General features: G+C 42.5%; 1 protein-coding gene across 2 annotated transcripts in view; it reads right to left on the reverse strand.

Annotated features, from left to right (window-relative positions):
- SRGAP1 (SLIT-ROBO Rho GTPase activating protein 1) overlaps positions 1–26,693 on the reverse strand; it is a 139,416-nt gene extending 112,723 nt beyond the window's left edge. The window contains exon 1 of one of the 2 annotated variants that reach the window (XM_054631101.2): positions 25,997–26,693. In XM_054631101.2, coding sequence (XP_054487076.2) covers positions 25,997–26,063 — 67 coding nt within the window. In that variant the 5' untranslated portion in view covers positions 26,064–26,693. The remainder of the gene's footprint in view (positions 1–25,996) is intronic. The other variant, XM_054631102.2, reaches the window with a different exon arrangement.
- Positions 26,694–27,799: the final 1,106 nt, after the last annotated feature.

Consider the following 27,799-nt stretch of genomic DNA (forward strand, 5'->3'; position numbering starts at 1 on the left):
GCTGCTAAGCAGCTGCGTTGAGGATGCGAGACACAACGCTGCACCCTGTCCCTGAATACCTCTTTTCATAAACTTTAAGCATATGCAGCTCAAGCAGTTAAAAGTTCCCTTGTGCTTTTTTATTTTGAGATTTTTATATCACATACTTTCAAAAAATATTTTTTTAAATGTACTGAGCAACTGTAAGGTTAAAATCCACCTTAAAAAAAAAATCAAACTTCAACTACTTTTAAACAGACAGCACCACACAGCAAGGCCGACAAAATTAAAGCACAGTTTTGGCTGACTCTTCAGGAAGCGTGGGGCCCAATTCCACCTCCCTCTGCAATGTACCTCTTTCAAGGTGCAATGTACAACTTTCAAGGTATTATTTTAAGTCTTTTACTCTCTGCAGCTCCTCAGTTTTATACAAAGCTCCAGTTGTAATCAATCATTTAACTTAATAAGCAATTTAGGCAGGAATTATATGCTTAAAGAGTCAAAGCAAATTCCAGTTTTTCCAGATATTAAGCCACTTACAAAACATGCAGTTTCCCCCTTCCCATACCGTGCCAGTGAGACTACTGTTAAGTACACTGATGAGTAAGGTGCTGCTAATTTCCCTCAAGATAATGTCTTGAAAGGTTTGCATTGATAACAACAGCACTACACAAAGCATTTGCATTTAGTTTTTGCATATTTTTGCAAGGAAGTTAAGGGATTGAGGAAGAGGAGCTTTGAAAGTAGCAGCAATTTGTCTAACTGGCAGTAACACCAGTTATCCCAAATAGCAGACACCCCCCAAACCACAGGAAGGCATTTAAAATGAAGACATTTAACCCCTCTGTGGCCAGAGAGAAACAGAGTGGGCAAGGTCCATCCACCACAGAAAGGCACACATATCAATTCAGTGCTCTTGGCAGAGGGGATGCAGAGGCAGTACAGTTCTCACACTGCAGACTCTTTGATTAAGAATTTAAGTGGAAGAGCTCAGAGGTGAGACTGCCAGCATTCCTCAGGCAAAAGGGTAGCAACAGCCACCTTTGAGACACAGAATGCAAGAGGGGAGAACATAAAAGAAGGGAAGCATTACAGACCAGTGAAAAATGGTCCTAGCAGATAAAATAAATTGTAGGCTGAGGCATAGAGTGGCATGCAGTACCCTGACTGCACTGCATTTCAACCCCATTTGAGCTGAGCAACTCTGCAAGTATTTTCCAGAAGAGACACCTAAACAAGAAATATAAACTCATTATCTACAGGTTTTTCTTCCTAGTTTTCTGGCTGCAGAGTTCCCAAGTGTCCTCACACTGAAAGCTCTCATGCAGCTACAGCCCCAAGCTGATGAAGTCTAAGATCTTGTATGCTCCTGGCTAGGCTGCAATGCTAAAACATCCCTCAGGGCTGTAGGCAGTATGGATATGGTCTGGGTGATTACAATTATCTGGATTAGAATCTCTCTTCTGAAGAAAAGCCATAATGTAGGATAGGTTATTAGAAATTGGTGTCTTGAAGGAAACGGCAATAGTAATAACCAGCAAATAGAACACTTGCCAGATGTTTTAATTCTGTCATAAAACTTGATGCCTCTCTAAAGGTCATGCAGGTGCTTTCAGCCATATCATCAGATTAGGTAAAAAATCCTACACTGTTCTGGGGTTCATGACCATCTAGAAGCAATTTTACAATCTACAAAATAGTTACAGTAGAGTCTGCTATGTGTGGAATTGCTTACTTGATTTTACAAGCATTTTCTGAAAGAAAAGGCATCAGATAAGAAAGTAATATTTTAAACCACTAGCAAGGAAGTACAAATCGAGTGGTTTTGAGCATTTGATAATTGGTACAATATTTCTATGACACTGGGACACTGTAAATCTGTTTAATTTTGCAGTGTAAACATTGGCTTTTCCCTGAAGTGCAGAGTAGTAATTCCTCACAAAGGAGGAAGAGTTTTCCTCAAGCACCCAAACCTTAATCCTCTCCTTTTTTTTTCAGGATATTGCTGTTAGCTTAAACCTCAACATAACCTATACAGCCAGTACAATTTATTTAATACCGTAACACCTGCAGGATAACTAACAGGATAGATTTTCCTTTAATTGCAATGTAAGGCTAAAAAGAAAACACCATCCCCCCAAACAACACCTAACACCTTAGATCTTTTAACACTTTATAGGGATTTGCTGCTGCATCTAACTTACAGCTGCACTGGAAACCAGACTAAGAAGGTACAACTGGTCCAGATGCACCAGGAACTACTCCCTCAGCAGAGCACACTGCACTTCAAAATTTTTCTATCTACCTTTATTCTTAGAAATCTGACTCTGTGTGCAAAGCCAGAAAACAACATCTTGAAATGAAGCATGGCAAGGACTTGTGTTGACACAACTCATGGACCTGTCTTTAAGATCCTCTGCTTGACTCTTGTGCATTTGACAGGGCAAGATCTTGATTTTTTCTGGATGTGAAGTTAAACTGAAGCTGAAAAGGGAGGATGAAGTGCTATTTCTGTTCTGACAGTGACTATGGAAAATCCAAACCATTTCTTTTTCAGTATTACTCAAACTGGTAATAAATTAAACCTGACCAGCTCACTAACAGTTGTTTGTCCATAGTTGGTAAGGTCCAGAACTAACCACAGTCAGCCAAAACTGTGCTTTAATTTTGTCAGCCTTCTTCTGCATATCATGTAGGTGCCAGAGGTGCCAGGGCTGGCTGGCACAGAGGCTGCTGAAGCAGCTGTGGCTGGTTCCACCCTGCATTGGAGGCGCCAGGCCATGGGATCACATAATCCCGTATCACCCCCACTGCTCCCTGCTCCCAATTCCTCAGAACTCCACAGTCCATGGGCTGGAGAGGCTGACTGTTTTTGCACAAGGCTTTCAGTCTGTGAAACCTGTACTGCTTGGCTCAAGCACATTTATTGCTTATTCTAACAAGCACCTGATACATCAGAAAGAACAGGGAAAAGCTTCTGCCTGGAAAATACACAGCATAAGTTACACTGACATCATAATAAACACAGACAAGCTATGAGAAAGGAAACCACCCCTCAAACAGGACACAGCTTCCAGGAAATCACTATTGAGAAATTCTAATAATTTACACCATGTTTGTTTAAGAACTTATTTTCATGCAGTATACTGCATGGCAGAAATGGGAAAATAATACAAGATCTGAAAGCAAGCAAGGCAGCACAAAGCATGATCACAGAAGCAAGAACATATTGACTGAAGTCATTAAGAACCACTAGTTACAAAAATAACTTGGCTTTAGGTTAGTGTCAAATTCATTTCAGTTCTTGCAAAATCTGAAATTCATCAATATTCATCACTTTCCTGGCAGAAAGTCTCATTCTTTAGATTCCCTTGTTAACAGAATTACCAAGCCAGAAAGAAGTTCGAAGTTTCCTTCTGTGACAGTCAAATCCATCCCTCTGCAAGCGATTTTCATTTTATGGGAAAAAATGTCAATTTTTTGTCAGTTCCATCTTTGGCACAGAAGTATTTAATTCTCATGACTGCAAATTTAAGTACATTACCAGCTTGCCTACCTCTCACACGTAGAAATGTACTCTTCTGCAACTTACATGTGTCTAAGACCTTTCATGTAGCTACAGACTAACAGCCAGATGAAGAAACAAAACAAACAAACAAACATTCACGTACTCAGAGAGCTATGAAATTCCAAGGGCAAAAGGCAACTCAGAAATTACTCAGGGCCTTAGTAGGATAAAAAAATCCACTGTAGCACAGGAGGCTAACCAATGGATAGCTTCAGTGAAATAAACCACCCCAACATCCCTATACTATAATAATTAAAGTATGATTTCTAATCTGTACTTGGTTATTACTTTGTACTTTGTAATGGGGTGAATCATTCAACTGGTCTCCACAAAAGCTTGATACTTCCCCTCCAGGAAGCATTCATTTCATTGCTGTGGTCACTTGAATTTTAAAGGTTCCTTCGCCACTGGTAAAAGGATCTATCAGAGGCCACAAAGGATCCCATACAATAGGAATCAGGTTTATTGCTTTCTATTGTTCTTTCAGGCAAGAACTGTTTTAATCTCACAAAAACTTTCTTCAGTCTGTTAAAAAACAGGGAAGTCATTGTACAGAGGCTTTCACCCCACCCTGAAAGGAAGAAAAGGTACTTGGAAAATGGTAGTATGAAAATCTGTTCTTTTTAAAGACAAACAAAACAAAAAGCACATTCATACTGCCAATGGAAGATTTTAAGATTTATTTACCCACTCCAAAACTATCAATTTTGATAGCATGAGAAGTAAAATATTTGGTACTTGGGTAACTAAGTTAGCTAACCCAAAGAGACAACTGTCCAAGCTCCTTCAATGTATATAAGGACACTAACATTTGAGGATTAAACACAGAAATACAGCAATTAAGGCCTCTGATGTTTTTAACGGTGTACAGTCAAAGAGGTTTTCTTCTAACAGTCACAAAACAGAAACAGAAACATGCCTACTTTAGGAAGTCCACATTTACTGCTGTCACTATTAGACTTCCCAGTACAACTATCGACCAAGGAATCAATGAAAATAGTTTGAAAATACCACTCTGCTATTAGCAGTTACTCAACCAAGGAAAGATCCCTAAGGTTAGGAATAAGAGTAGCATTTCTCAGCATGGAAACTGGTTTGTCAACAACCATTCTTCTCCTGCACAAAACCTCCGACAATGCCATCTCACAGCAACACTAGCTTCATTTACTGGCGGGAAAAAAGGCGTCCCTTTGTACCATCAGTTTTGTGCCCTTTCAATAGCAGCTCTGGCGGTAGATTGGTGTGGACAATCGCAGTGACCATCTGTGACTAGGAGACAGTTTGATAGCTGCAAGACTAACGTAGCTTCAGCATCACCACATCTTGCCCTGCTGAGTCTTTCAAACAGCTTTGAAAAACTTAATGAAAATGGATACATTCAAAGCTGAATAAAAAGAGGTCTCAACAGGCTTGACCCTAAACCTGAACAATGAAACTGTAATGCCGGCACCATTGTATCAACACGACAGATGTAGGTCGTGCTAACTTTCATCTATAGTTGTGACTGATAGCTTGCAATTTGCTGACAAGACATCTAGTTTCAATTTTCATTTGGTTTGTAGGCACAAATTTCAAGGGTTCAATTAAAATGGAAGATGCACCTTTTTTTTTAAGTTGTTTCTTGCAAATAGTATAGTCAGCATGTGTCACTAACCTAGGGCATTCTTGTACTAAATCCACCCTACAGAATTTATTCTAAAATTACTCAGTGCAAGATTGGTTTAAAAAGTTTATAAAGTTACTGCTTAACCAAAAAGTTAATTCACAAAGACCCGTAGTATCAGCACAGTCTATAGTTTTATATATTTTATAGTTTCATATTTTCCTGGTTAATTTAATTATGTAATCTAAGCTGTACGAAATTTTGTTAATAAGCTCCAGAAATCCGTCCATCATAAGTACACATTCACTGCTGGTACAATCTCATCATGTGATCTGTCCCATTTGGATCAAGGTGAAAAACTGATTTATATTGGAGCTAGGGAAGAACAACCAAAAAACCAAAAGCTCCTAAGCTGCACCCGTTACTTGAAGAGTAGTCACAGTAAGCTTTATAAGCAACACTCATGCTGGAGAAGGGCAAGCACAAGCAATCCAGGAGGTCTCTGGAGCACCCTGATAGTGGCCTCCTGACATGGGTGATTAAGGAAACAATATAAGAAGATGCTCTGTTTGGTCTCATACTTAAAAATCAGAAAAAAATGGCCAGGAATGTGAAGGCTGGAGCAGTCATGGCTGCAATGACCATGAGATGATGGAATTCAGGATGGTATGAGAAAGGAACAAAATAAATAGCAGGACAACAGCCCTGGACCTTTGGAGAACAGATTCTGATCTGTTCAGGCACCTGCTATCAGCAGGATAGCTGGTTGGATTTCAAGGATCACTTCCTCCAAGTTCAAGAATAGTCTGCCGTGGTGAGCAGAACATCAAGCAAGAGTGGCAGGAAGGTTAAATAGATGAACAAAGAGCTCTTGACAAAACTCAAACATAAGAAGGAGGCATATGAGAGGAAGCGCCAGGGATAGGCAGCCCAGGAACTATCCAAGAATGCAGGGAGAAAATTAGGAAAGCCAAAGCCCATCTGATACTGCATCTGGCTAGGGACATGAAGGACAACAAGCAGGACTTCTGCAAGTAGATCAACAACAAAAGGAAGACGAGAGAAAATGTGGGACCACTGCTGAGTGGAGCAGAGAACATGGTGACTAAGGACAGAGAAAAATGCAGAGATGTTCACTGGCACCTTCGCTTTGGACTTGAGTGGCAAAGATTTGGCTTTGGCATTCTCAGGTTCCAGAAACCTATGGGAAAGTCAGGAGCAAGCATGACTTATCTTTGGTACAAGTGAATTAGTCTAGCAAACACACAAATTGGACATACTTAAGTCCACTATAACTGATGGAATACATCCATAAATACTGAGAGATGGTTAATGCCATTACAAGGCAATTCTGGAATATCTTCACAAGGTCATAACTACCAGGAAAGCTTCCTCAGTACAAGAGAAAAGCAAAGGCAACTCTTATACTCAAGAGAGAAAATAAAAAAGATCCAGGAACTAAAGTTCAGCCAATTTCACCAGGACCCCAGGGAAGGTGAAAGAGAAAGTAATTCTGGAAATATTTTCCAAACATGTTATGGACAAGAAGGTGATTTCAAATAGTCAGTATACAATTATTAAAGAAAATCAGGATTGACTAACCTGATAACCTTCTACAATTAGATGATTCCCCTGGCAGAGGACAGAAGAACACAGAATATTGTCTATCTTGATTTTAGTAAGGCTTTCAGCACTGTTCCCCTACAATATCCTCATGGAAAAACTGATATTAAGTATGAGCTAGAGAGCAAACTCTGGGGTGGACTGAAAGTTGACTGAACTGTCAATCTCAAAGATTTACAATCAGCAACATGAAGTCCAGCTGGCAGCCAGTGGCATACCCCAGGGGCTGATAATGGGGCCACTACTCTTTTAACATCTTCATTAATGACTTACATGATTGGTCAGAGAACATCCTCAGCAAGCCTACAACTAATACAAAACCTGAGAAGAGCATGTTGATACAGCATATGGTTGAATCAACTTCCGTTCAAAAGGACCCCAATAGGCTGGAGAAATGGACAGATGTGAACCTCATAACATTTACCAAAGGCAAGTTTAAAGTTCTGCACCTGCAGGCACCAGTACACAGTACAGGCTGGAAAGTGCTTGACAAAAAAAAGTCGTAATGAATATCAAGTTAAACATGAGCCCACAAAGTGTCCTTGTGGCAAAGAAAGCCAGCAGCCTCCTAGGTAGCACTAGGAAGGCATTGCCAGCAGGTAGAGGAAAATTTTTTGTCTCTACTCAAAACTGGTAAGATCTCATCTGCACTGCTGTGTCCAGTTCTGGACTGTCCAGTTCAATGGGGAATACTTGAGGGAGTTCAGCAAAGAATCACAAAAATGATTAAAAAACAAGAGCAATTTTCATCCTGAAGAAGAAAAGATTCTTAATAATGGATCTTAACAATGAATTAAAATATTTAATGGGGAACAGAGGGAAGGAAGAGAGAAGACGGAGCCAGACCCTTCTCAGCAATGCCAATAGAAAGAACAAGAGGTAACAGACATTATTTGATATTCGGGGAAAAAAAAGACCTTTTTGAATTTCTACTCTCAGATTACTAATACCTCCCTTACATAAAATTACTGTACTGATCCTTGTGACAAACAAGAACCAGTCATGATCAAGTCAGGCAACAGGAAGAGCCATTTAGTAGCACATTCTATAAATGCAACACAATGTCCCTGTCCCTCCTTCCTGGTAAAGAATCCCAAATGCCAGTTGAGGTTGTTCCAAGGGAGGGAGTATAATAGCTTTATTTGGCAAAAAAATTACTCATATGGGATGCACTAAAGGGGATGCAAGATGAGGGTAAGGGCAGGAGATTTCAGTAAGTTTCAAGTATACTGCTACTATGAAGTATTCTTTGCACCTCCACAACTCAGATGCTGTTCTGCACTTAAAGTGGAGTTTACCACTCACCCAGTAAAACTAGGTGAAATTTTAGTAAACTAAAAACTAGGCGAAAATTTAGTAAAACTCAAATTTTTCTAGAGCATTATTCCACAAAATAAAATGTTGAGCAAAGAAGATCACATCAGTTATTTAACATAAAGGGCTCCACATTTTCTTTCCCAAAGTCCAATGAAGTCAACAGTTGCCTTCTTCAGAATTTAGCAAAATGGTTAGATTCTTTAAAGGGACATGGATTTTGCTCTGAAAAGCGTTCTCCTGATAGGACTGAGCAGAAGGCTGTAAAATACCCAAAGAGATAGGTAATGAGGGAAATGGACTACCTTAAGCCATGTCTGAGAGCTCTTCTATCCAAACAAGGAGTAGAATCAATTGTTTCTCAGACAACAGCAGTCTTTTGTCATTGCTGGATTTGGCATTTAAACTGCAGAGGACAGGCATAAGACAGATGACCAAATTCACCACCACCCTCTTTTTGAGCTTTTCCTTTAAAAAACTCATTTAAGACAGATTATTCCATTGCCTCATCATACATAGTAAACCAGTGAACATTAAATAAGCCAGTGCAAAAGAAAGCTTCACACCTGTGAGGCTTCCTCTTACCAGTGTCTGATGGACAGAGGAGACTAGTTTGGGGTTTGTTCGCCAGAGGTAATTTCAAAAACAAATTAAGGAACCCTTGAAGCTACTAGGTATTATTCCTTAAAATTGCCTGTTTTATAATTTATTGCAGGCTGGCAACTTGCTGAGGCTATAGAGAAGGTTACTGACTTCAAGACCTCAACAATACAATGTATACCCCAGAACATACCAGAAAAGATTCATTATCATTCTTTATGCTTAAAGGAAATACTGCATTGTATTTAGGTCACACAAAGTAGGTACAAAGTTGAGTAAGGGAAGAATGCAATTACAATGCACGTACCAACCTAACCCAACATATTAGAACCCTGTAAACATCGCTATTAAATTTACATTGCGATAAAGCTATCTCCTGGATGAAAAAAACAAAGATAGCAAGAAATCCCCAAACCCTGAATAACCTGAAAAACATCTCCTTAAAATATCTTGACTCAGATGCTCAGGGATTGGGAGAAGGCAAATCATATTTTAAGTTTCCCAAATAAAAACTACTGGTTTATTGTAAACTCAGCACTTAACTTTGTAAATAGATGTGCTTCTTCCAAACTTCCTTCACCCTGCCATTGTTTTATTTATCTGATTTAATGCAAGTTTTTCTTACACAAAGCAAAAAAGAATGCAATTGAAACTCCTGTCCTAATTAAAGGCTTCCTTGTTCTATTTTGAACCTTACTTGACTGCTCAATACTATTGCCCAGAAGAACAATACATATTTAAATCTCTAATCCCCAAAAGGGAAGAGAGTCCATTTGGAGTTCTGCAGTAACTATAACAATCTTGCTTGGGGATAAAATACTGTTAAAAAATATGTGTTAATCTAAACTTCCTGACTCTAACAGTCCATACCCTGTAACCACTGATCTTTAAGAATTTGTACACTTACAAATCAATCACAAGTCATGTGCAGCTGCCTCCTGTACTAGTTCATGAGGTTTGACTGTGGAGAGGTGGAAGTACAGACCATTACGAGTCAGAGTTGCTCAGAGTTAGATACAGTGTCACAACACACCACAGAATTTGCACTACACCCATGAGACCTTTAGAAACAAAAGGGACCTACCTCCACAAACCTGCATCTCTCCAACTCTAGCCCTGGCAATCAGTAGGAAAAAATCTAGGACAGCAGCTTTCACACGGGCTATAGATTTTGTGCTTAAAGATAAAAGTGATCAAGAACTTAATTTCACTCAGATGTAAAATTTCATTTTCCACTTTGTATGACTGTAGACAATCTGCAAATATAAGCCTGCAGCTAACTGCAGGATGGTAAAGAATCACATCCCAATGTCACTTGTAAACTCCATCAGTGAGAGCCACTTGCTGAACACATCATCTTGTTAGAAATTTGCAGATGACTATTGAAATGGTGATGTTCAGTTCTGTTTGGGGACATAATATAACCCAAGAGGCTCCCAAGGGAAATGATTTACAGCTCCTCGTTCATCTTCTGACCATGCATATTACCATCCTACATGTAATTTCAAGTACAATCACGATGCAGGCAAGTGTGCATTCAGAGTGGGACAGCATCTGCAACCAGTCCCCAGTTATGTAATGTGATACACACACCCCTAATTATGTGATATGCATTTCAGGTCAGAAGACAACAGTATAGCTAGTCACAACAGAGGGAGGGCATGTATGTTTGTGAGGAAGTACAGCAGAAAGTAAGATTTTGGTTAGAAAAAAAACCCAACCAACCAACCAACAAAAAAACCCCCACCCACACAAAACCCTTATAGTGATAACTAGGTCCACAGCTTGCCCCAGAATCCCACCCAGATCAGCTGACAGAGGTGATTCTGATAGCCAGGATCGGATCTAGGTTGGCTATGCTTGCTCAAGGCTACAGAGTATCATCACAATGCATTCAAGGACTTGCATTACAGGCAACAGAAGTCATCACTTTCTTGTTAGTGCTCTGTATTTCATATACACATAGGCCCATCATGGTCAGCAATGTAATTCTATCATCAAGATACTTTTCTTATAACAATGTTCAGAGAAATACCTAATTTAGGGAATGAACAATATATACCTGTAAAGCAATTCAGTAAACTTATCTGAAATATGAACTCAAATCTTTTTAATATTAACACAACTTTTGTTCATGAGGCAAAAAATGAAATAATTCTTGTTGTTCAACATTCTGTGGAACCTTCATTCCTTCAATATTTCAAGGCTAAACATATTAATAGGGTCATAAATATTCAGATTATGTAATAAAGACAGTGAAAGCAGATGATAAAATGCTGTTAACATTCATTTACAGCAGCTGGGAAGGCCCTGCCAAATGTTGCTTTACATAACAGGTCGTGACGCTCTGACTGCATTAAGCTTTCTGATCACTCTTCCTTTATCTGCTATGATTTTGAACACAATACGAGACAGCACAGACTAACCAATGGATTTAGGAGCCCTTTCAAACACACCACCATTTCAAAGGTTTAAAAGATTAAAACATCAAAAAGAGCCTAGTGGTTACTATGTTTGTGCTTTTGCATTTTATAGTGCAGACATGAAAGTGACATATCATTCTCCATTACCTCCACAATTCAGTGCCTCCAATAAATTTTAGAAGTGACTTTATTTTATTGTGCCATGCTTTAGTTTAGCCATTTGCAAAAAAGGAAGTAAGTCAGTAACTTGAAAACATCACTGCTACCATTTTCACAAGGCATCTTGAGTACTACTGAAACGTTCTGTAATGTATGCATAATCCTGTCTACAACCTACGCTAATTTTATTTTATGAATTGCATCTGATTCAAGTGACAGTTATTGCTTTGCTCCAGTATATTCTGCATTACATTTCCTTTGTTTCAGAACAGTCTCTCCTACACTTAAGAAGTCAGGATTCCAACAGCATGGATCAGATCCTGCAAGTTCTCAGGCAAGTATCAGCCAGACACATTGACTGTGGGGGTAGGTCTGAATGTCCAACTATAAAAATAATGACTCATAGTTGGATTCGTTTGGCACATTCCCATGCCAAAATTAAGCCAAATTCTTCAGACATTATGGAGATTAGTAGCCCTAGGAAGGTTAAAAGCTCTAGTCAGGTCAACAAATTGATGTGTGTGAAGTAAGCAATGCTGTCCTAACATAGCAACTATTCTGCTTGTAAAAGCAGTACCACTTCATTCATCCCTCCAACCCTGCGTTAGTTAGCAACTATTCAGTGCACTGAATGCATTCAAAGCCTATTCCATTAACAGACTGAAATTTTACTGCAGTGGGTCTCAAGCTCTTCCCGTAGCCAAAGCACATTAGAAAGCACTGACGTGTCTTTACACAACTGAGAAGTTTCCTCAGCATCTACCAGTGCCAGCTCCACACCATCCACATGCAACACTGCTTCAGCAAAGCACACCTCCTTGCTTAGGAAACCACCTAAATACCAGATCTGGGCAAAAATATTACCCATTATAGGAAAAATAAATTCCTAAAGAGAAATACCGGTTTGTTTCATCAAAACTCATTTAATGCTGTGAACAAGGAACTTGGTACTCCATTTTTGATTCAAGTACAACTACCTTCACTACACTTAAGGAGACTCTTGTCAGTCTGTTCAGTCACCTGGAATTAAGATATCTCCTCACTTTAAATTAAATCCTCTTGCTTAAGTTAGAGCAGAGTCTTAACCCTGATGTAGGAGAGGCTGAAAGCTTTTGGTTTTTTTCACTAAGTCAGGTTTGTTTGCACAAGAACTATACAAGAGGTATGTCTTCCTAAAATCACAGACTCTTCAGATGAGATTCAAAGGGGTTTCCAAGGTTATAAACACACTGTAATAGGAATAATGGCCTGTATGATCTTAGTAACAGGTCTGAATCCCCACTGCACTGAATCCCCACCACATCCCCCACATGGTTAAGAGCTTCTTTAACCTAAGAAGCTCTTTTCCAGAGCATCTTGCGACAGACCTATGCATAAGATGGAGTTTTCAGTGATCATAGCTAATCCCATGATCTCCCACACTACTGATAGTTAACAAACTGAGAAAAAAAGTAATTCCAGAGATAGAAGTAAAAAAAGCAATTAAATTAAATCTATTTCCAAATATCTTAACACAAACATTGCTAAGCAAAACCAAAGCCATATAATGCAAACATGTGCTTTCCAAGTCAGGTATTATAACTAAAAAAGCAATAGATTACATGTAAATAGTTAGGGAACTAAAATTTCTATTAAGTCTTTACATATATGCTATCTCCTTACTTACAGTATCTTCAATACACTTATAAGAATACTCTTATTCAGTAGGAAGTGCTACTGATTCATGATGCATTAGCTATTCATTTAACCCAATAGTCAATTACAATTTAAAAAAATCATCACATGAATAGTTACATAAATTATCAGATAACTGAATGGAGTACAGAACAGAACTAAGAACAAATTGTCCTTTCCAATGCAAAACACATCACTGCACAAGTTCAGAAGCATACCTGTAGGGTCGTCTTAAATCCACGTTTAAATTAAGTGGAAAAAGAATTCAGACATTTCCGTGCCTGATTCTCAGCTATGTCACTTTGCATACAGCTGTTCAAACAACCTGAACTCACCACATATAGCTGCAGCAGTAGAAGTAAAGAATAACCCCATTAATATGCCAAAGTAAAGCCCCAAATCAGTAACAAGTAGCTTGGCTTCTTGAAGGACTGCCTGCTGCCTTGCAAAACAGCTCTGCAAAGGAAATAACCCGATCAGCTGTCATGACTGATAAAGAGTTCTTCATTTTTCCTCCTTAGAGCTATATTAATGCACAGTAATCATTCATCTCTAGTCGCTAAACCCCAAAACATTCACTGTTATTTGACTTAAACCTGAAGGTTTGCCTTGGTAATATTTGCAGACCAACTGCCCTTCTTTCCTCCTCAAACATCAGTTGAAGTAATTTTTCTGCCCCCAAAAAAACCCCTCAAACCCCACACAAAACAAGACCCCCTACCCCTACTCTTCACAGATATGAAATAAATCAGGAATATTTGCTTAGTAAGTTTCTGGTGGCTGCAAAAAAAAAAAAAAAAAAAAGCTGTTTGTGAATCTGCAACTCGGGCACCTGGGGACCAGAATTGCCATGGGACAGTGGACTGACTGCTGTATGGAGGGAGTGTTGCAGAAAGCAAAGGTTCAAGCAAACAGACATTCATCTGTGAACCTTTAAAATAACTCTGAGCAAACAGTTCTTTCACAGATTATCTGCAAAACTAGAGACAAACTACAAAAAATTGGTGCAAATCCTGTAAGGGCTTTAAGATTAAAAATCATTACAAAGGAAAGAGCTGTGTTTTTTTTCTGTATACTGTGATAAACAAATAAGGTAGCCTCTGAACACTCCCCCCTCCAGATTAATAAAGTAAGTATTCTTAATTTAGAATGGTCACATAATTATCTCAATCCTACAGTCCTCCTCCTTTTCCATTTCTTTAAAAAAGCAGAGCAGGAACACACTCTTGCTGGAATGCATAGAGAACCCTATCTCTATGGTGCCTGCTCTAACTACCAGGCAATGGATTCATAATCACCCTGTAAATAATTAAATATTCATTAAGTCTGGGAAAGAGCTTGAGAGCTTCAACAAACAAGAAACCAGGGAGACTCGTCCAAGAATACTCAGTTCCTTAGTTCTCAGAGCAATCTCCAAGGTGGGAGATCTGTACTCAAGACTCAATTTTGAATAAGATAGAGGCAGCAAAATATGGAACTGAACTCCTTACGCAAATGCTCTGATCCCTAGGAAGGATGCACTGATCAGATTCCTGATGCCACAATTTCATACATATTCTCACATGGCTCAGCAGAAAAAGCAACATATTTTTAGGTCTACTCTGGTGGCAACTCAGATGACATCAGCATGGATGAGGCTGGCACTTTGTCTCTGCCAGCTGCAGGCACGGCAGTTTCTGCTCTATAAATATTAGAGACGCTGCATTTCAAACTATACTACAGAATAAACATGTAGGCCAGTATGTGCAGTCACACAAACATACCAACACCTCAGAAGCAAGGCAGCAACCAAACTGAATGTGGCATCTGAAAGGCAAACACAAGCTAGAGGTCTTTTATTAATTTCATCCCATGGGATATTTTACACCCTAAGTCTCTTTGAGCCCCCCAAGGAAGACTGAAAACTGCTACTGTAGCCTGAAAGTCTGTCTTCTTAGGCCTGAGCAGAGACCCCAGTAGCCCCCCGCCCACAATTACAGAGGCCATCTTGGAACCACCAGGGAACAACACAGAGCTGTACTGAACTGTCAAGCAGGCCACTATCAAGGCATGTGCTTACAATTTCATTGAACAATCCTTCTTAACACCCATACCCTCTCACAAGCAACCTACTAGTTGGCTTCTCAGGGATTATATATTGGAGGAATTACACTTTGGCTCTTATTTCCATCGATTTTTATCCCTTTTGATATGTAAAAGAAGGTTCTTCTTGCTCAATATTATGGTTGTCCAGAAAGGTTTCCCAGAGATGTGAGTCTCTCCTCAGTGCTTAGCCAGATCATGCAGTAGATCCTCCTTGAAGTTATGCTAAGGCAGGTGGAAAATACTGTGGCGGGTGAACATGACTTAATAAGGGCAAACTGTGCCTGAGAAACTTGGTGGTCTTCTGTAATGCGGGTTACAGCGCTAGAGGATAAGGGAAGAGCAATATGTCACGTACCTTGGCTTGTGTAAAGCACTTGATGCTATCCCACACAACATCCTTGTGTCTAACCTGGAGCCATGTGGATTTGACAGATGGACCACTTGGTCAATAAGGAATTGGCTGGATAGTCTCACTCAAAGAGTTGTGGCCAACAGCTCGACATCCAAATGGAAACAAGTGGTTTTGAGTGGTGCTTCTCAGGGGTTCGTATTGGGACCAGGGCATTTTGACATCTTTACTGGTGACACGGAAAAATAGGATTGAATGCACTCTCAGCAAGTTTGCGAATGACACCAAGCTGTGTGGTGTGGTTGACATGCTGGAAGTGATGGCATCTAGAGGCACCTAGATTGGCCTGAAAGGTGGGCCCCTGCAAACCTCATGAAATTGAACAAGGCCAAGTGTAAGGTCCTGCATGTAGGTCAGGATTATCCTAAGGACAAATACAGGTTGAGCAGAAAACGGACTGAGAGCAACCCTGAGAAGGACATGATCTGGCAATGTGTGTTTGCAGCCCAGAACACCAAACACATCCTGGGCTGCGTCAAAAGGAACACGGCCAGTAAGCCAAGGGAGGTGATGCTTCCCCTCTGCTCTGCTCTGGTGAGACCTCACCTGGAGGGCTGCATCCCACTCTAGAGCCACCAACATAAGAAGGATGGGGACCTGCTGGAGCAAGTCCAGAGCAGGGCTATGAATATGATCAAGGATCTGAAGCACCTCTCCTATGAGGACAGGCTGAGAGAGTTGGCGCTGTACAGCCTGAAGAACAGAAGGCTCAGGGGAGACCTCAAAGCAGCATTCTAGTACCTAAAGGGAACAAGAGAGCTGGACAGAGAATTTTTACAAAGGCATAGAAGAACGGGTAATGGCTTTGAACTGAAAGAAAGTAGCTTTAGATTAGATATAAGGAAGAAAATCTTTACTGTAAGAGTGGTGAGGCTTTTTTTTCTCATTAAGGCCACACAATCAAGTTCACAAGGCATAGTCTATTGCACCTTCCCACAGGTAAAGTGGGAATATTGCTTATGAAGCAGAGAATTTGACTCACAACTACAATACCATGGCATCAGAAGTGGCTGGCAATTACAGGATTACAATACAGTCCACAATAATCCGATGAGCTCGGCTGCAGATGCAATAGACTGCTCATCACAGGCTGCTGGGGAAGAAGTGATGCCAGGCATGCATGACAGTGCTCACTGCCACCAGGCTCCTCCACAGCACCCTGGGAGGAGAGGAGCACCTAGCAGGTGTGGACTTGCTACCTGCACTCGGTTCCCTCATTTGTTCTGCACAGGGGAACCTTCTCCCACTCTGCACATGGTTGTGATTTTATTGCTGAAGTGTCTGAGCAGATTAACAATTGGATTCTATTTTCTGGCATTACATTAAGAATCTCACTAATTTTATGCACTGTTACTTGGATATTAGGAAGGCACAAATAAAGACAGCCCAAGAAAAGGTACATAATACAAGGAACCCTCTTACATTGGTCTTAGCCTCAAGTAGTCCGCTAGGCAGCAAGCACAGCATAGTTGTTAAGTTCTTAAACATACTGGTTATCCATATGCCAACACACACAAAAGCTAGCTTTCTGCTACACAGCTGATTCCTCAAGAAACTAGTATTATTTAAGCCAAGAATGCAGACACCAATTTGCAAAACACACAAGGCACCTATGGACAAGAGCTTATACACTTTCATTTCTACTCGTTGGCAAATCAGTGATTTGCAAGAGGTAGAGTTAGCTGTGCTGTCTAACCACCTATAGCAACCTTGGTGTAGTAAGAATCCTATGATAAAGGTTAAGAACTTTTTCTTTTTAGCATGCCTTTTGAGTGCCTGCAGAAATACTTTCAAAGAAATAAAAGTAACTTTATGCCTAGTAACTTAGTCACAGCAACTAGTCAACAGAGACCAGTATTGAAGCATACGACAAAAGCCACCACCCCTTTTTTAGGGTGTTTTTTCTTGGTTTTAGTAGCACAATCATCATCCTGATCTATATTTTAAAAATTCAATTAAGTAACTTGCAATCATTTCAATTTCTCCATTATTGTGTAAAGCAGTAACTTAATTGATGAGTTAGAAATTTTCAGTTGAGATGCCTGCTCATCTTGGTACTGAATGAACATTTATTTTGTCTTGCCTCTGACCTGATGCTTTAGATTGTTTATCCTCTCTCTGCTTAAAAAAGAATCAGAGGGGAAAAGCAGTGAACAGCAAGGTTTGAAAAAAGACACGTTGTCGAAAGAACAGAGTCATACAAGAGCTATCACTGAATCTTATTAGACTTCTGGTGTACTCTGTACTTTGTAAACATGAACAGATTCCTCTGATTTTCAGGAAGCAGATACTCTGGAACTGGCTAAAACAGCAGACACTGCTTTCTTTTCCCATATGAAAGTATGCACACTGCAAAGTGAAAGGGGATCAGCCTGTCTCCTTATTTAGTTTTACACACTGAGAAAATCCAAAAGTGTGCACCACTCCGTTTGTGACACGCAGGAAGAAATATGAGCATCTCAAAAACTCCCCACAAAAGACAGCACCAACAAACTGCCAGAAGATTTTACATGCAGAGTAATTTGGATGAGTAAGCACTGAGTCAGTTAAGGAGTCTGGATAGTTTACATGAATCTCTAGTCAGTTTTGTTTCCCACAACAGCTAATTATGTAAAAGGTTACAATCATTACTTCCTGGAAGTCATCATCCGGTAAGCCAGCTGCATTTACTTTTTATTCCCAATATAGCTAACAAGAAATACTGCACTATAAGTGTTCTAATTATACTTTTTGTAACTTCTATTTTACAATAAAAACAACCACTTAGGTCCAGTATATTTCAAGAATGTTTTGGTTGATATGCTAATACAACTCCCTTGCCTGCTTGTCAGCAATTCTGCATCTATAAAGGAAAGTCTCAGGAGGTTGCAACTGAAACTAAAGCATGTTTTATTGGTCAATAATAGATAACAAAACAAAGTTAACAGGAATATTCTAACTGGTGAATCCATGATCACACTTTTAAGCAAGTTCTACTGAACTTTTTGAGAAAAATAGACAAAGTGTTTTTTCTTTGTCTATACCTGTATTTTTTCTCTGTCTATATATTTTTTGAGAAAAATAGACAAAGAAAAAGTATTTTTTCCTTCTCACCACCTTAATTAAAAAGCACCCTCCCCCCCCCCCCCCCCCGATGCTACGATCAAGGTAAACACAGATAAAAAACGCATGTACCTTAGGAGAGATTTCATTAAAGACAGATCAACAGCACTGTCCTGCACTGGATAGAGTTTGGAGTAAATAACACAGACCATCTTAAATTTATTTCACAGATATGATTATTAAAGAGTCAAATCATAAAGCATACATTTTCTCCACAACATTTTCTTACAGCATGTCATAGGTTTTCCCTTCCTACCTGCAACATCTACCTCATTACCATGCATCTAAAGCTGGGATTATTTTTTTGTGCCAAGTACGAACTAAACCAAGCATTTACACCTTCCAGAGAAGACAGGAGAATAACATGAAGTCACAGCCATGCCCACATACAGGAAACAGGACATCAGATTTGCTTGGGGTTATTTCCAAAATGCTCTTCATTTTTCATAATGACATTACATCTCAATCTCAGGACTTATCAGTCACCTCCAGGTAAAATTCAGGTTTCCAGCAGGTCGTACAATGCAAGACTGAATATTGCATCTTGAAATTCATACAGGTATATGCCTGAGAAATAGTGACAGAAGAGAAAAAATGAGAGGTAAGGAGTTCTTAAAGAGATCTTCCTTGATCAGTTACAAAACTGAAATTAACTGAAAACGGCTTGAGAATATGAGTGCTTTGCCTGGACAAGATGGCTTAGTGGGCAGAGCAGAGGTAACACATCTTTAGCCTACCAGGTGGCTGTAACTAACCTGTACACACGTCAACGTCTACAAGAAGATGACTTCCAGAAGAAAACAGTAGATTCCAGAGGAAGTAGTGCCTCAGGATTATGGCTCCATTACAACAGATCAAAGTGAATTGTTTGTCTTAGAGCACTCCCACAGGACCAAGCCACCACACAAACTGCCAGAACAGCCTGCAGTTGTTTAAGTCTTGGAAACAAAGGAAAAAGCAGTGATAACCAACTCCTTTAGTTTTGGTGCCAGATATAGCCTTTGTAATGTAAAAGATACACAGCAAGCAGTCTTCCTGTGCAGACAGCTCTGTCTCTTACTCAAGACATGGACCCATGCTCTCAGCAGTGGCCTTCTGTCCTTCATCCCAATATCTGCTACTGCAGAGCCCACCAGCCTCATCCCTGTTACTGGTACACAAGCAGCAATGCCATCCATTGCACCTTCAACCACTGCCTCCAATTTTCAGCTGTTGCTCTTCTTCCACATCCATACGTATGTACCTACACACATATTCCCACAATCTCCTAAACCTCAAGGAGTGTGGCACAGTGCCCAAGAGACAAAAAGTGGGGAAAGAAAAGATGAAATAACTTCAGGAACAAGAGGCCGTTCATGACTCACAGCTCCCAGACCGAGCAGCACAGCACAAGGTCAGCCAGCCTTGCCCCAGAGATGGGCAGCACTCAATCACATCAGCCCACACAGCTGACAGCACGGGGCAGATCCCTGGAAGGGTCAGGTCCATACACCGCAAGCTGGGAGAAGCACTCCCAGAGGAAATGCTGCCTAAGACTAAACCCTGCAGGAAGCAGAGGCGGCAGCACCCCAGCACAGGCAGCCCTGCTACACATTTAGCCTAATCACTCACACACAAACAAACCCCCACTCTCCAAAGCCTACTTTGCCCTGTGAAAGCCAGCAGTAAGAGTAGATTAGACTCTAATAGGGATTAATACAAGTTAACATAGCAGCAATTTCCACTAGGGAGACCAGAAAGGTTAGACGTGGGATAGCATGACAGGTAGATGTAGGAAGAGTTGGGAAAAAAAAGGTAAAAGGAAGAACAAGTAACACAGGAGCTTGCATTGACACCTGCCTGGCTCCATTTTTGCTCTTCTCCGTGTCCATCCCTGTCCAAAGCAGAGATGAGACACGCTGCACTGTCAAGTCATGGTCAGTGATTTCTAACAGGCTGTGTAATGGTCAGGAGCGGATTTCTTATTCAATCTCAACAGCATTGACCCACTTTCTACCAGCACTGCCATCCATCACCTCTGACTGACAAGGAGTCCAGTTTTAACAAAAGGCAAAACCTAACACAAGTGAAGTCTGAAGCAGAAAATGGAAAGAAATTTGGATCCCCTTCTGTCTTACTGCGGATCCCATTCTGTCTTACTGCAGCCACTTCAACGCTATGTTTAATTTTATTAGCAACTAGAACTCCAGTTCATAAAAAGCTGACCAATAAACGATAATAGCAGGAAATTAAGTGACCTTAGCATGATTTAGAGCATTGCTCTGCAACGGCAAAACTGCATATAAGGTATGCTTGGAAAAAAAAAAGCCCCCAAGAAGTGATCATAAAAAGTTTCCAAATTGCTTCAGAGTCAGAGGCAAGCTAAAACTTCATTCTAGAGACTAACAAAAATTTGTATTGACAAAACACATACATTAAATATGCATTATGAGTGCGCCATACTGCCAGAAAGAAACACTGTTCAGACAATCCATTCACTGCCTACCTTTTCATGTGTGCTATAGTAATCAATACTTTATTTACCTTTAAATTCAAGTAGAATAATGTAGTTTCACTGTGCTGCAGGAACACAACAGTTACAGTGTGTGGTCAAACCAGGGAAAAAAAAAAAGTGTACTTTCCTGACTGTCATATTTTCAAAAAGGCATGAAGAAAAGGTGGGAGGTTTTTTCATTAATTATATAGAAAGACTAAGAAGCCAAAACCTCTGAAGTTCCTGAGTCATGACCTTTGGGAAGCAGGCATTTTGTAGGGCACCCCCATAACCCAAATACTTTGGTACACAACATAGTAATAAACCAAGTCCCTTAGTTTTCATTCCAAGAAAGCTGTGGAAGTGTAAGAATACTGAATATGTTGGTTAACTAAAAAGAACAAAAAAAGGAACAAGACAAAACCCAAAACCAACCAAAAAACTGTTCTGTTTATAAGGACTGAACTGTCCTTATTTGCAGATACCCCTTTCAATTGCATAGTCAACTACAAATTCAATAACCTTTGCCTGGACAAACTCACTAACGTTTACCTGGACAACTGGTGTTTGTACTCTGAAAGGAAGAATGAGAGAGCTGGGAGAAAATGGTGGGGGAAAAGATAAGGAACATCATCAGACAATATAACTCCAACTGGAAAATAGCATGGAGAACAATATCCTTTCTGTATCAGACAAAGTCCTGTGTGTGGTCAAGTTCTTTGACCAGAAAAATTTCTGCTAAACCACACTTGATAAACTTGAACTTTGAAAACTGGCATCTATTCATCAGATTTTTTTAAATAAACCTCAAGAATTCTGGCATCATCCAAGGTACCAAATGTTTCATTACAAAGACTTTATTCAAAATAGCTATCAGTTTACTAAAACAACAGCCCAATTTGTACTTCAGAACTCAGCCTTTTCTCAGAGAGGCTTCTGTTGTTGTTTTAATGTGAAGCTGAAATTCAGTTTCACAATTCAGAATTTTAATTTTCCATAAAAATTAGTTAGGGAATGTAATACAGACTACTACCAAGTTCTTTCTGATGAAAAATAGGAGTATTTTGTTCTGAAGAAGGCCATGCAAATATTGATCTTGGGGAAGTGTCTTCCTCTGCAAACTGCTTTTGGGCTTGCATTTCCACTAGGTCAATTCCAACTGAAAAATTAAGGTGGAAAAAAGGAAGGATCTAAGCAGCTCTTTCCTCAGCCCATTTCAGTTGGAGATGCAGTAGTGTAAGAAGGCTGAGACTTAAACTGCAATGATTCTCAACAGTTCACACCGTAAGGAGTATCTCTCTGAAGAGAAAGGCCTGATAATTAGGCAGTACAATGATTACCTAGTCAAAGCACATTTCTCCTGCCCATGGAAGGCCAGTTGCAAGTCCTAAGAAGGCAAACATGCCAGCTTAACATGAAAGATCGAAAAGCTCTGGAGCAGTATATCCCTAATCCTCTTGCTCCTACAAGAGACTTATTTTTCAGAAGGATAAATTTCCGAAGGGAGCCAGGTATTCAAGATCTCACCAGCTCACCCTTTACCATCTCAAGACACCCACTCACAGATATCAGAGGATGCTCTAGTATTTCTTAACTAGGGTGAATTGCTCAATAACTTTATCAATAGACACTACTTGACATTATCAGCAGTATCAAGGAGTGCTGGTCCTCAGAACACAAAATGTAAGATAGGCTACTACAGGCAACTGAGGCTTGAGTTAAGGCATGCTGACTATAAATTTAACAGGGTCATACGGCAGAAAGTTAATACTTGGCTCATAACTATACCACCAGTCTGTTGCTCATCTAAAAAGTATTCCTTCCACTTTCTAGCTCTAGTTGTATCCCCCACCCCAGCTGCAAGGTTGGTAAAACTATCTCTAATGACTTCAGAGTGCAAATAAAATTACCACAATCTTCAGAAAAACACAGATACAACTTATCCTGTGGATGACCAGGAATATTTTATTAGTTATGTTACTTTCCAGGTGCCTTTATGTCTACAAAGTAAGGTACCCATGCCATCATTATATTATTACATCCCCCAAAACAACATGTATAGGTATCCAGCTAGACAGATCTGACTTCAGTATTAAAACATCCTTAAGAAATATTCTTCTGCTTTCTATACAATGTACAGGGAAGTAAACACACTTACCTTATTGATTCAGCTGGGATAGTTCTTGACAGAAGGTAGACTGAAGAACAAGGATGTTATAAAAAAAGGTGCAATAAAATACTCTGCCCAACAAGTCAGAAGTACCTTGTTTACTTCAATTTGACAAACATTTACAGACTTTCTGCTGCTCCTGTGTGACCTCTACTATAGCAATAGACAATCTAGTGATACTGCTAAAAATCAAAGGAGAAGATGTCAGTTTATACCACTCAGGAACCAGGCACGACAATTAACATCTGTTACTGCTTCCTATTTGAGGACTTAAGAGTAGAAAAGCTATGTGAAGAATGGCACTACCAAATCCTCATTTCCAAATATGGCACCATATACATACCCTACAGGGCATGTACAGTGCAGGCCCCTCTTCCTTCAGTATTAACATTCAGACATAATCTTAGGGCAGGATTTCCAGCTGCACCCACCAGCGGCGTGGTTTCTGAAGCACCAACGCTGATGCTCAGCAAGCCAGGCTCAGTGCAATCTCACCCCAAGGTACAGGAGATACAGGAGTGCTGCTGCACTCCTGTGCACACGTCTGTCCAGAGGACCTCAAAGGGCCAGTCTGCTGCCCAGCTGTCCACATCCTTCAGCAACTACACACATCAGCAGTGAGAAATCAGCTAGCCATTGCAAACACCAGAAATCACAGGCAGCAAAAGCAATTTGGCCACACCCTTTCTCCTAACCTAATATAAGAAATTCCAAGCAGTATATGGGGATCTGACTTTCCTGAATTTACATTCCTTTAAAGCTATCTTGCTGGCTAATTAGGGCTGATTTCCTAGGTCTTGAACCCTCAATATCAAAAAGATTTTCAAGGTATCACACAGTGGTATCACTGCTTTTTTATACTATCACAGCTGGTGTCAAGCAGAATTATATCTTGGCACAGACAGTTCTTGACATCTGAAATACAATTCTAGTGATGCTGGTTAAAGAAAAAGCATCTAGCCCAGCATACCTTTTCAAACAGCTGCTGATCAACAATTCCAGCAAGACAGTTGGGTGGGACCAGACTGCACACACCCCAGACCACCACAAAGAAGCAAAGCAAGTTAAAATTCCTATTAAGCTATATTTACAAATGCCACCTCTCTCTGCAATTATGATGGAGGACCATGACACCAAAGGAGAGCAAGGTTATCAACAGAACTTCATGCCGTCATCTTTAGTGTCTTTTGAAACAATACAATAGATGTAGCTGAAGGGCATGGCATTTTTTCTTCATTATTCAAAAGAAAAGACTGGCATATATAGGAAGTAGCTGCAGATAATAAAGCCTGAGCCTTTAACAATCAAGTTAGGAGGAGGCAAAGAACAGTCTGCACACTGTGCAATGAGCTTAAGATCTCAAACATTTTTTATGCTCAGTGACCAAGACAAATCTGCACCCATGTCCACAGAGAGGAAAAAGCGCCAACCCTTCAAGGGCTCAATGGCAGTGTATACACCAGCTATGTGAGAAGTGTCTTGGCCCTGCCCATGTCAGACAGACACTTGAAGCGTGCCCCACCTGCCAGCTCAGACCCCTCACTGCCCACCTATTTGGCAGATCTCTTATTTTAATATAGATGCTTTCTTGGACACAAAATGACTTTTGATAGCGACAGGTATTTTTCACAAAAAGTTTAAGAAGAAAAAAACTCAAGAACTACCTCTTTACTTTTAAGAGGAAAAACCCCAGCAGAACGACAAGCATTGCCTTGAAAAATTGATATCACAGGATCAAGTGAGAGGGGAATATATTGTGCAAGTACACAAAGTCAATAAATCTTTCAACAGCTGAGGAGTGGTCCCTCCCACCCTGTTCCAGATGCCTCACAGGGAAGGTCCCCTGCCCATGCCTGCGTGGAGCAGGAAGGCTGTTCCGGAAGCCCACGGACCTACATGAGGACATGCTCCATCTCTGCACATCGCAGATTGTGGGCAGCATCAAGGAGGGAACACCTTACCGATGTGAAGAGCACACCAGCATCATTTTAAAAAACAGAGTTCAGATGTCGGATAGCTTTTTAAATGCCGTGTTTCACGTTCACATCCATCCCTGGATTTATTGCAATTTATATATTATGCAATAATTTCCCCGACAGCACTCAGAAGGATGCGCACCAAGAGACCCACACCCCACTGCCATGGCGCTACTTTCCCCATCTCTGTTCCACCCAAGACACTGCCAGAAGGAAAACGCTAGGCGAGGAAACTCGAGGGTCTGGAAGCGCCGCTGGCTCAAGCCAGGATCTGCCGGCGCTGTCCTTGGCACAATAGTTGGATGCGATACAGCGGGCGATGCGAGGCTGAAATACTTCCTGGGATGGCTGAATGGGCTCATTCAATAGTCAAGGGTAATTCTTTATTAGCCATCTTCTACAGCCCAGCACAAAAACTACAGCCCTGAGGCGAGGGTGGGAGACACCAGCCATGTGCTTCAAGAAAGGGGTATGGCTTAGCATTGTCTCTCGCCTCAGTAATTGACAAGCTTTTTCTTTTTTTTTTGTCCTCCCTTTCCCCTTCCCTCCCCCCCCGGGCGTTACCGAAGCCGGCGGAGGAAGGGAAGGTGCCCGGCCGGGGCCGGGCTGTGGAAGAGCCGCCGCAGCTGCCGTCCGGCCCGGCCCCTCGGACCCACCGGCGCCGCTCGGAGCGCTGCGGGGGGAAAGCCTCCGCCGCCCTCTCGCCGCTCCCTCCCGCCCCGAAGTTCGGGCAACTGGGACCGGCCGGCCCGCCGGCGCTTTCCCCGGCAGCCGGGGAAAGGGGCCGGCAGGACGCCCGGCCCCCGCGGCGCTTTCCTCGCTGCCTCCCCGCGCTTACCTTTCACTTGACTTTCATACTCCGCTATAATCTCTTTGTCCTTTTTGAATCTGCTCGGGGTTGACATTATCCACTCGCTTCTTCTGCTTCTCCGCCTTGTTCTAAATTATTATCACTAATTGTTCTTGTTTATCTGGAGGTGCTCCCAAGTTGTGTCAGGCGGCCGCAAGCCCGAGCGAGCAGGGGAGGCGGCGGGCGCTGGCCCCGCGGGAGCGCCGCCGGCACCGGAGGCGGCGAGGCGGGGAGCGGCGATCAGACTAACCCCGGCGCAGGCACCATCGCCTCCCGGCACCGCCGCCGGCAGCAACGCGGTCCGCGGCCCGGGGCCGCCGCAGGGCGGGGCGGCGGAGCAGCGGCCGCGGGGCACTCGCTTCCACTAGGCGAGGGCGGGGGCCCGGCGGCTGCGCCCCACCATTGTTATCTGTCCGCACGCACCCGGGAGAGGGGAAGGGAAGCAGGGAGAGAGCGGTGGGCGGGAGGCAGGCGGCCGCGCTCGGTCCGTACGCCAGAGACACTGGTCACTGCTGCCGCCGCGCTCGCCTGGCTGAGAACTCGGGGCCGGCGCCCCGCCGTGACTAACCCCGGGCGGCAGCGCCGCGGCGCACGTCCCAGCCTCACGGGGCGAGCAGTCGCCGGCTCGGGGCGGCTCCCCCGCCGCGCCCTGGAGAGGTGTCTCCGGGAATAAACTTCTCCCCGCCCTCCCGCCGCTGTCTCCTCCCTTCCTGCCTGCCCGCCCGCCTCCGGTCTTTGCTCGCCTTGTCCGCCCGCTCCGCCTCTCCCGCCCCGCCGGCGGCCGCTCACCGCCCCGGGCCGGACCCGTGGGTGCAGCGCCCGCTTGCCCGGCCGGTCCACAGCCGGAGGCCCAGCAGGCCTGAGGGGCTCGGGCTCGGGCTCGGCGGGGGTGGGAGGAGGGACACCCCCGCCCCGCCGCCCCCATCGAGCACATGGTGGCCGGATGCTGTCGGGGGACAGGGGTGTGAGGCCGCGGTACGGTTACAGAAGGCCCTTGATCCGGCAGGGAAAGTTAAAGCCCCGTGCTGCTGTCAGCGCCGAGCCGCCCGGGGAGGGGGAGCCCAGAGGGGACGAGTGGCCTGTGGGGACACCATGTGCCTCCCCAGTGTCTCCGAAGACAGGGCACAGCTGCACCGGTGTGCGTAGGGGCCCGGACCCAGGGAGCCAGAGCTTGGCAGCCGCACCCTCAGCACGACAGGTCTCGCTTCCGCCGTCCTTGTCAGCCCGGTGCTCCCCTGCGGTTGCGGCTCGTTCTCCAGGGCAGGAGCGCCTGTGTGGGGCATTCCCCACATCTCCTGCGGGAAACAAGCAAAGCTGGGTGGGAGGCCACTCAAAATGCTCCCTTGAGGTGCTGTGCATGGCACACATGGGGCTGGCCCTGATGTCTGATAGTCACGTTCAATGTCAGCCTTCGAAGGATGGATTCCAGCCCAGCAAGCAGTGCTGCACGGCCCTCCCCAAAAAGCTGGGGCTGGGAAAATGGGAAGAAGATCATCCAGAATGGCAGGAATAGTTGAAATTTGGAGCGTTGGGCAAGTTGTTGAGAGGGTGTAAGTGACCTTGGCGTACCCTTGGTCCGGGGTACCTCCAGTTGCAGTGGGGACAGCCTCCTCTGCCTGAAGAGCTGGAACTTGGTTCAGCCCTTGGAGACTGTGGAGGATGAGAGCTGGCTGCCAGCTCTGCAGGTGCAGTGAGACCATGCCTGCAGGAGTCAAGCACAGTGGTTCACAGAGCTGGTAGCCACGCTTCTCCAAGGTCCCCGGTTGCAAGGCTGGGGATGCACAAGGGCTC

The sequence above is a fragment of the Agelaius phoeniceus genome, chromosome 5 (assembly GCF_051311805.1).
Source record: "Agelaius phoeniceus isolate bAgePho1 chromosome 5, bAgePho1.hap1, whole genome shotgun sequence".
Lineage (NCBI taxonomy): Eukaryota > Metazoa > Chordata > Aves > Passeriformes > Icteridae > Agelaius > Agelaius phoeniceus.